Genomic DNA, 10,341 nt, shown 5'->3' with positions numbered 1-10,341 from the left:
TGTATGCATGCATATAAGCATAACCAATGGACATAAGACACTGGGGGGCAGGGGAGGCCAGGGGATTGTCAAGGGCGGGGGGAAAAAAAGGACACATATGTAATACCCTTTGTAATACTTTAAGCAATAAAACAATAAAAAAAATTTTAAAAAAAGAAATGCAAGATGCCTATGGTTTCAGAGGTTAGAACATATAGAAGATAAAAATGATCGGGCTGAGAACCAGGAGACCTGGGTCTAATACTAGCTTTGCCACTAACATTGATATGTGATCTAAGAAGTCATTTCATCCCTCTAGACCTGAGGTTTTCACCCATAAAATGAGAGGAGTGGGCTCTTTAAGGGATCTTTTGGCAATAAGAGATGGTCAAAGGAATGACTGAAAACTTCTCTACATTTCTGCAGTCTTGTACTCCTGCCAAAAGCAGGAAAGACTGCTAATGTTGGGTGGAAGTAAAACCAGTTGGAGTTTCCAATATGACGCCACGGTGGTTTTGACTGAGACCAGATGCATAAGCTTGTTACTTTTGATTTCACAAGGCTGAGATTTAGCAAAAAGCACGAGACCTATTGTGTTCATTGTCGTGGGGAAAACCCTGACATTTCCAAAGGTGACTCTGTCCCAATGCTGTTTGTCTTATCCAATCTGCCTCTCCAGGTTTTCCCAGAACCACGGACTGTTATTGCTGTGAGGGGCCTTGAAGATCACCAGGCCCCTCATGTCCGTCAGGAAGGTGGGTGGGGGGTAACCTACCCGGGCTCAGAGATGAGCCAAGGGCAGAGCTGGCACGAGGACCTGCGTCCTGACTCTCAAGCCAATGTCCTTTCCACAGCACCAGCTTGCTCTATGCCTCAGATAAAAGAGCTAGTCTCAACTTGCCCAACTAGCACTTTGTGAAAACTGCAAGATGCATGTATGATAATCCCCAAAAGGATGCCATTCATATCTTTTCCGGAAAAACACAGAAGAAGGTCAACCTCAGAACAATTTCCCACAATTTCTGTATAAAACCAAGTATATAATCTCTGGCAATAATTCTCAAAAGGGCAGCCCCAAAGGAAATTTGTACTTAGTTCATAAGATAAGGACTCAACCCAGAGCAGACATTTTATTTAATTCAAGTAGTCCTTCACTGTTCTCAATTCATTCCCATTTAACAGATCTAGAGAAATCAGCATATTTGGTTCAGAACCAAAACAATTCCCTCCATTTTCTGGGGGACTTGAGAATGCAATCTGATTGGTTTAATTTGTATTTGAGTTTCAACAATTGAATATAAAAATCAAAATAAACGAACAAGAAATCTAATGAACAAAATAAACTGAATAACATAGAATCAGAGGCATGGAAACATGGGACAGACTGACGGAAGGAAGCGGGGAGAAGGGGTGGGAAGACATTAGCCAAAGATCTTATATGCATATATGCATTACCTATGGGCACATATTATAGGGTGGTGAAGGCCTAGGATAGGGTGAGAACTGGATGGAGGGAGGCAATTTGGGGGGGGAGAGGAGGGGACATCTGTAATCCTCTCAACAATAAAGATTTTTTAAAAATTAATATTTAGGTTTAATTTGATATACAGATTCATTTGTTTCCTCCTTTGGATTATTATTAATTAATAATCTATCTATTAATCTAGTAATTTGTTTTTTAAATCCTCATCTGGGGATATGTTTATTGCTTTGAGAGAAAGGAAGAAAGGGAGGGAGGGAAGGGAAGAGAGAGAGAGAGATACTCAATGTGAAAGAGAAACATTGATCAGTTGCCTCCCATATGCACTCTAACTGAAGATCGAACTCGAAACTTAGATATGTGCCCTGACCAAGAATCACATCCAAAATCTTTTAGTGTACGGGATGATGTTCCAACCAACTAAGCCACCCGGCCAGGGCCTATCATATATTTCTGATGCCACACACTGAAAACAAAACTACTTGCCCCTTTTCATTAAAAGAAGCAACAAGACCATGGGAGGGTGGTGGTGACCCAGAGAGCCATGCTTCCTTGAGGTGGTTTAAAAGCTCTAGCCTAGCCCTAACTGGTTTGGCTCAGTGGATAGAGCACTGGCCTGCAGACTGAAAGGTCCCAGCTTCGATTCCGGTCAAGGGCATGTACCTTGGTTGCGGGCACATCCCCAGTAGGGGGTGTGCAGGAGGCAGCTAGTCGATGTTTCTCTCTCATCGATGTTTCTAACTCTCTATCTCTCTCCCTTCCTCTCTGTAAAAAATCAATAAAATATATTAAAAAACAACCAAAAAAAAAGCTCTAGCCTAGGCTACAAAGCTGGTGCTCTTTCAAACGGAGCGTTAATAACTGGCAGCCAAGAAGTTGGCGTGGAGCCAGTCACCTATCCTGTTATTTCTCCTAACCCCACAGGCCACACCGAGAAAGCCAATCTTGGACTTCCGAGTTCTCTTACCTGAGTGAATCGTCGGACTAGGCACGTCTTCCCCACACCAGCATTGCCAATTAAAACAATTTTAAACAGGAAATCATAATCTTCCATACTCATTTACACAGCTGCAAGGCAAACAAACACAGGCAAGAGTGAGATGGGGCCTGGTCAGACTTGCCCACAGAGCTGAAGCTGCGCCAGCCCTGTCTCCTCGGGAAAAGCGGGTCTGACTCATGTGAAGAGCAATTTAATGCTCCCCTCTGGTGACTCTGCCGGCGAGAGAGGAACACAGGTGTTTGGTCACAGATGGACTTTATTCCTCCCCAGCCACCTCAGACCACAGAGAGTAAATGACACAGATGTTCTTTCGCCTGGTAACCTTTACACTTCCAAGTAGTCAGGTCGCAGTTCGCTCGTGTGATAAGATGTGTTTTCGCATGGAAAGGAGATTACAGGTCTATGTGCAGAGAAGCTGGGGTGCAAGGCAGCAAGGCAAAGGAGAGTCCATCTCTTTCTCTCTGAATTTCTCACTGATCTTCCCCAAATATAAGTTAAACACCTTCATCATTCCTCTGTCCTAAACTTCACTTGCTATATACAGTTATTTGTTCAAATGTCTATCCTATCCTTGAGGAAAGGGCTTACATCTTTCAGCTCTATTTTCCTAGATCATGGGACAGAGTTACACCTAGTCAATGACGACTCTAGGACAAAATAATTCATTAATGGTCATATTGCTTAAGTCAGTGATGGCGGCGAACCTTTTGAGCTCGGCGTGTCAGCATTTTGAAAAACCCTAACTTAACTCTGGTGCCGTGTCACATATAGAAATTTTTTGATATTTGCAACCATAGTAAAACAAAGATTTATATTTTTGATATTTATTTTATATATTTAAATGCCATTTAACAAAGAAAAATCAACCAAAAAAATGAGTTCGCGTGTCACCTCTGACACGCGTGTCATAGGTTCGCCATCACTGGCTTAAGTTATAGCCTTAGTTTCTCCAACTGTGCTAAGAAGAATACTATAGCTCTACTTTAGAGGACTGTTGTGAAGATTTTAAAAAAACAAACCCCACTATATAATAGAGTCTTAGAATCCATAAAGCCTCATCCTAGTGAAAATAATTGTGGTCTATTGAGTACCTACGATAGTACTGTGCTAATCACCATACAGAGATCTCTGCCCTCGAGACCAACATGACAAAAGCTAAACAACAACAAAGAAGTTCAATTCAATTCCAATCAGTAACAGAGCTCATTTCATAAGGTGCAGGCAGAACAAGCCTGGTGGACTCTGGAGGAGGAGGGAAAGGGTGACAGCAAGCCATGAGGGGAAGGATGCTTGGAGAGCTAGAGAAGCCTCAGCCAGCTGGGGAACAAATGACTCAGGGCTTCGGGACAGAAGCAGAGCCCAGTGTACTGTCACCTGTCAGGTAGCAAGAGGAATAAGTTCCCTGTGTGCAACGGTGTGTTCTCTATGGATCTTAATTTCAACTGGTCCTTGGAAAGATGACTTGACAACCAGGCCAAATGCAGCTGGCAGCTCATTTGGGATTCTGTCTCAGTTCAGGGGACCATGAAAGGAAAACATTTCTCTGTCAAGAACCTGGGTCCATAAGAAGTCATTGTACTTGCTATATGCCAGGCAAGGTACTTGGCACCTTATGTATATTTCCATTTGTTCTCATAAGTCTATGAGGTGGGTATTTATTTATGTTCCCTACTTTATAAGTGAGTAAACAGAAGATAAAGGAAATTAAGAGGATAGCCTGAAGTCATCAAAAGAACTCTAGCATTGGAGCCAGAGAAACCTAGGTTCACACCCTGACTGTGCTGCCTTTTAAGTCTGTGCCTTGAAGGCAAGTGAACATTTTTTAGAGTCTTAACTTCACCACCAGCAAAATGGGGTTAATAACACCTAGACCACAGAGTTGTGATGCTTGAAGTAATTAATGAAAAGCCCCAAGGACAGTATCTGGCTCTTAGTCACCCCAAATCCTCACTGTGACTCACACACTTTCCATGGTCTGGTTTCTGTCTTCATTATTGTCAGCACCATCTCTGCCCATGCTGTAGGCTCACTAGATTTTTTTAAAAAAATTGATTTCAGAGAGGAAGGAAGAGGGAGAGAGAGATAGAAACATCCACGATGAGAGGGAATCATGGATCGGCTGCCTCCTGCAAGTCCCCCACGAGGGATTGAATCCACAACCCAGGCATGTGCCCTTGACCGGAATCGAACCCGGGACCTTTCAGTTCGCAGGCCGACCTTCTATCCACTGAGCAAAACTGGGTAGGGCTCACAAGATTTCTTCAGTTTCTTAAACACCACACAGAATGCAACCTCCCCTCACCACTCCCAGCCCAGGTAATTTTTATTCCTCCCTTAGATTTCAGATTAAACATTGCTCTCTCTAGTGTGCTTCTCTGACCTATGAGGGGGGCTGGGCACCTGCTATATGCTCCCACAATACCCTTCTCATCTCCTTTAGTAGTACTCATCATGCTTTACTATATTTAATCATATACATCTGTGCACACGCACACGCACACGCACACGCACACGCACACAGGACTGTGAGCAGCATGAGAGTAACAATGTTCAGTCCTGATCCCAACCCGTCCCCATCATCATCATTTCACTCTATATTATTAATTCATTTCATCCTCCAAACGATCCTACCTGGTGGACACTATTAACAGCCTAACTGACAGATGGGGGATACTGAAGCAGAAGAGAAGGTAAATAAGAAGTTGTTAAGACCTCACTTAAGTTGTTAAGACAGCCTGGGTTCACTTCCCTGAACTACTGCCCTGTAGAGCCTTTCACAGCACGCACACGCACACGCACACGCACACGCACACAGGACTGTGAGCAGCATGAGAGTAACAATGTTCAGTCCTGATCCCAACCCGTCCCCATCATCATCATTTCACTCTATATTATTAATTCATTTCATCCTCCAAACGATCCTACCTGGTGGACACTATTAACAGCCTAACTTGACAGATGGGGATACTGAAGCAGAAGAGAAGGTAAATAAGAAGTTGTTAAGACCTCACTTAAGTTGTTAAGACAGCCTGGGTTCACTTCCCTGAACTACTGCCCTGTAGTGCCTTTCACAGTACCTGGCTCATAGTAGGAGCTTAAGAAAGATCTGACACATTAAATGGTGAAGGGTAAGCACTTAAGAAACATGTGATTTCCGTTCTCTCTTCTGGCTTCAAATCCAAAACTCTTTTCCACCGCACTGTAGTAATCTAAATAAGAATCAAGGTCAAACTCTGAATAAAAACTCACGGACAGAGTATGTTCATTAAAACGCAAGCTGTTAACAGTGAAAAGAAAATAAAACGCAGAGACAGCACAAGGATAGCAGAAAGATTTGAGGCTCTGTGGACCACCCACGGACCACAGCTCCCTGCTTTCATGAGCTTATAAACAGGGAACACAGAATGGGGCTGCATTCTTTTTCTGAGCTTAGACTGTTTGCCACACGTTTACTTCTCCATCTTTGGCAGAGGCCAAAGAAACAAGCAGAGAATCCAGAGAACAGCGTCCAAATATAACAACCTGAGGAACAGGGCTCCTAAGAGAAGGTTGACAGTGCCCAAATCATGCCCCTTCAGGAAAGGAAGGCAAAGTGTTACCTGGTCCGAGTCCACGGTCATCATCAAGTCTCATGTCGTTACCACCTGGAGTGAGCCACAGAATAAAAATTAAGGCCCTTCTCCTTTCTATAAGAAATTACTTTAATGCTCTATTGAATTTTTTTAAAAAAATAAACATCTGGGAGGAAAGTGTTTGGAATCTTTAAAAATGCAGGCTAAGGCTGGACTGTAAACTCCAGGTTACCTGCTGTGGTTATTGTTTTCTTTCTAATAGAAAACACAAGGCTGAGTGAAAAGCTCACACAATTCTCTGGAAACTGCACTCTGAGGAAGTGCTTGGTAAGTAATGTAACAGCTCAGGCATCACCGATCACCAGGTGATGAGGCAGGTTCTCAGGAAGGTAAACCCATTCAGAAGCAGTCAGTTACACCCATCCCTAAACGGGCAGCAAAGTCACACCTTGTCTGGGAAGCAAGCACCTGCCAAGACATGCCACTGGCCAGGCGCTACTCTAGAAACTGTATATTCTATTATTGATGATGATGATGATGATGATGATGATGATGGCTGACACTTACTCAATGTTTGTGATGTGCCAGGTTCTGTTCTACAGGTATTCACTCATTTAAGCCTCACAACAATCCTACAAGGGAGGGACTATTATCATCCCTGGCTTTCAGAAGATGAAACCTAGACACAGAGAGGTTGTGCTAAAGATATACAGCTAGCTGGTCTTAGGACCAAGATTCAAACCTAGACCCATCAAACTCCAAAGCCCAACTCCTTCCAAAGTAGATGCCACTGCCCCTTGCCTCATGGTTAATAGCACTCTACCTGTCATGAGGGCGGAGGCTCAGGTGAATGGAAGCCCAGCCCCTTTGAACTACGGTGCTCTAGGATCTCCCCGCTCTGGAAGCAGCACCCCACATTGATAGGTTCACACACTGATTCCAGATCTACAAGCACTGCTCCTCAATGTGCCCTCCGAGCTCAGGTTTTTTTTAGGAGCTGGACCCAGACTTCTCCCTGCACAGGACGCCCAAAATTCTGTCATTGTTCATCCATGTAACCAAGTACCAGGCACAGGGGATAGAGACAGGATCATGACTCAGATAAACAAGCAAAACCCCAAATGATATGATCGCCACAATAGCTCTAAATAAATGGAGATATGCCTAAGGTTCAAAATAGGAAAATTAGACAAAGGAGAGAAAAAATGAGTTTAAAAAAGATACAGGAACCATGTACTTTGCAAAGATTAAAAAGAAGAAAATTTGGGGGTGGGGGGAGGATGGGAGCAGTTAATGGGGGAAAAAAGCAAACCTATGTAATACTTTCAACAATAAAGACTTTTTTTAAAAAAAAGACAAGAAAAAAATTCTGGGCAATGTGATTTTGGCAACATAAATCATTTATCAAAGTGACCTTTTAAAAAACAAAACAAAATTGTTTTCACCGTTGTGCATCAGAACACTTCCCCCTTGTCCTTCTGGTCTAGTAGAACAGATAAAGTCAAGGCATCTGGTGAATAAAAAAGCAAAATCCCTGTCCTGCCTTCTGATCCCCAGCCCCTGCCCAAGAAAAAGATAATTTGAGGACGTGTCCTTGTTCAAAAACCATGTGCCTCTCTCAGGTCCTTTCCCTTTCCCAGTCTCAACTGAGACTCTGTAAACTGGAGAGGGGGGAGCGGGAGGAGAGGGTTGGGTGGACAGGTGCCACTACCCCTCCCCAGGACAGTCCATTCTCTCATACCACACAGGCAGCAAGACAATGAAATCAGGAGACCCGAGTCTGCTGCAGAGCTGTGTTAAGTTTCCTCCTCCATAAAATGGGGATACTATTAGAGCCTCAATCACTGAGTTGCTTGGGGGGCAAATAAAATAATATGTGTGTGGAATAGTGATCCTTTTTAAAATGAAATAATCCCATTTTTTAACCCTTCTGACAAGAGTCATATATACAGATTACAGGACATACAGCCAAACGAAAAGGAAAGAAAACCACCTATAATCTTTCTCTCTCCACACCTCCTCCTGGGGATAAGGACAGTTAACATTGTGGTATATACATCCTTCTAGTTTTTTTATTTCTATATACTCACATCTATGTGTATACTTTATAAATGTATGGCTTTTACAACAAAAACGGAATCAGCCCTAGCCGGTTTGGCTCAGTGGGTAGAGGGTCCCGGGTTCAATTCCAGTCAGGGGCACGTGCCCGGGTTGTGGGCTTGATTCCCAGTGGGGGATGTGTAGGAGGCAGCCAATCAATGATTCCCTCTCATCATTGATGTTTCTATCTTTCCGTTTCCCTTCCTCTCTGAAATCAATAAAAATATATTTTTTAAAAAAACAAAAATGGAATAACATTATACAAAGTTGTTGTTCTTTTCTATAGAGAAGTATTTTCCCAAACCCTAACATAAGAACTCATGGTCTACGGTCTACAATCAGAGACCGTCAGCATCCATTTAGCATTTGCTCCTATAACCTTAAATACTCAGAAGTGGAGAGGGGAAGGATAGTGACATACCTTTGAGAAATACTACATACTACAACCCAATGTTGGACATTTAAAAGGTTCTAAAAATTCCCACAATTAAGAAAACTGGCTAACATTGTTTAATCCAGGGTTTACCAAGCATGATTGTAGCTCAGAATTCTTTTCTCATATAACACCTTTTAATGTCCTTTGCTACTAAGGCTCCATTAAATATTAGTGTAGTCAATGCTATTTTACAGCATTTGAAATCGGGGCCATACAGGTAGGGTTGCTAGATGAAGGAAGGAAGGAAGTAAGGAAGAAAGGAAGGAGGGAAGAAGGGAAAGAAGGAGAGAAAGGCCACCAGTTAAATTTGCATTTCAGATAGCAACAAATAAATTTTAATATGTTTATTCCAAATATGACATGGACATATGAATAATCTTTTAGTATAGAAGTGTGACCCAAATATTGTGTGGGACATACTTACACTAAAAAATTACTGGTGGTTTGTCTGAAATTTCAATTTAACTGGGCATCCTATATTTTATCCGGCAACCCCACCCAGGGAAATTTGAGTCAGCAAGTCCAGTAGAAACAGAGGCCCTAAACACAATACCAAGCCCACCCAGAAGCTGCGGAGGGAGATGGGCAGAGCATAAGAAGCAGAATACGCCTGATGAACCCAAACAACCAAATAGAGAGAATAAAAAGGGGCAGCACATGACATTGAAGAAGGCATTTCTGAGCTGGGGCCCGTTAGATGCTGGGCAACACTCGGGGACTGGGCTCAGTCTGGCATTCGGGGCTCTGAAGGCAGTCTCTCCCTCCTGGACAACCCCAGCCACTGTGGGCCTTCCTTCAAGTACATCTAGGCGCGTGCACCTGCCCGGCGGAGAAGGGAGTGCTCTACATGTCTACTGCCCCAACTGTCCTTAAGGACAAGAAGCATGCTTCAACAAGACACTTGTGTCTGCATATCCCACCTTGTGCTCAAGATGTATACACTGAATTGAAAGCATTTGATCCATCTTTTGCTCTAACAAGGTTCTGTCTCAGGAAGCTCATTATTGCTTAATTACCAGAAGGCAATTACTAAACATTACTATAATCAACTGCTGCAAGCTCACTTGCTTTACACCGGCTGTTAATTTCATATTATTGCAAGGTAATTATGCTCCTTGGCTAGGTGTGTCAAACACCGCCCCTTCCGCCCCCATGCCATTCCTGCCCCTCATTCACTGGGCCATATTCTCCAGCCTTTTTATATGGTCCCTTACAGGGTACATAATGCTTTCACAGATGTGATCTCATCCGGACCTGCCAATATCTCATAGATATTACAGGACATACTTCTATATACTCACATCTATGTGTATGAGCTCATAGATCATTCAATATGCAGGTGAGGAAACTGAGGGTTAAGGTGACAAAGTGACTCACCCTAAATCACACCCTAGTGAGTTGCGAGGTAACTTCTCTCTCCTAACCACCTGGAACTTCTCCCCTTGCTGGAACACACTATGTAGTCCCAGGTTCCTGAGAATGTGGACCATGATTTGAACACTTAATATGTTCCAGGAACTATGCATACTAAAAAACTATATGAATGTTTTCCATATATAATCTTACTTAACCTTTTCAACAACTCCATTAGATGATTATTCTTCTTACTAGAGGCCCGGTGCACAAAAATTTGTGCACTCGGGGGGGAGAGGGGGTCCCTCAGCCCATCCTGTGCCCTCTCGCAGTCTAGGACCCCTCAGGAGATAATGACCTGCTGGCTTAGGCCTGCTCCCGGGTGGCAGAGGGCAGGCCCAATCCCTAGGTGCAGCCCCTG

General features: G+C 43.3%; 1 protein-coding gene across 8 annotated transcripts in view; it reads right to left on the bottom strand.

Moving 5' to 3' along the window:
* RAB30 (RAB30, member RAS oncogene family) overlaps nt 1-10,341 on the bottom strand; it is a 77,891-nt gene that overhangs the window by 12,241 nt on the left and 55,309 nt on the right. For 7 of the 8 annotated variants that reach the window (XM_005884824.2, XM_005884823.2, XM_005884825.2 and 4 more), the window contains one exon: nt 2,427-2,527. In XM_005884824.2, coding sequence (XP_005884886.1) covers nt 2,427-2,519 — 93 coding nt within the window. In that variant the 5' untranslated portion in view covers nt 2,520-2,527. Of the gene's footprint in view, nt 1-2,426; nt 2,528-6,058; nt 6,076-10,341 lie in introns of those variants that run through there. The other variant, XM_014532232.1, reaches the window with a different exon arrangement.

Source organism: Myotis brandtii, unplaced genomic scaffold (genome assembly GCF_000412655.1).
Source record: "Myotis brandtii unplaced genomic scaffold, ASM41265v1 scaffold86, whole genome shotgun sequence".
NCBI lineage: Eukaryota > Metazoa > Chordata > Mammalia > Chiroptera > Vespertilionidae > Myotis > Myotis brandtii.
The sequence above is the reverse complement of the archived record's forward strand: the minus strand, read 5'-3'. Positions and strand labels throughout refer to the sequence as shown.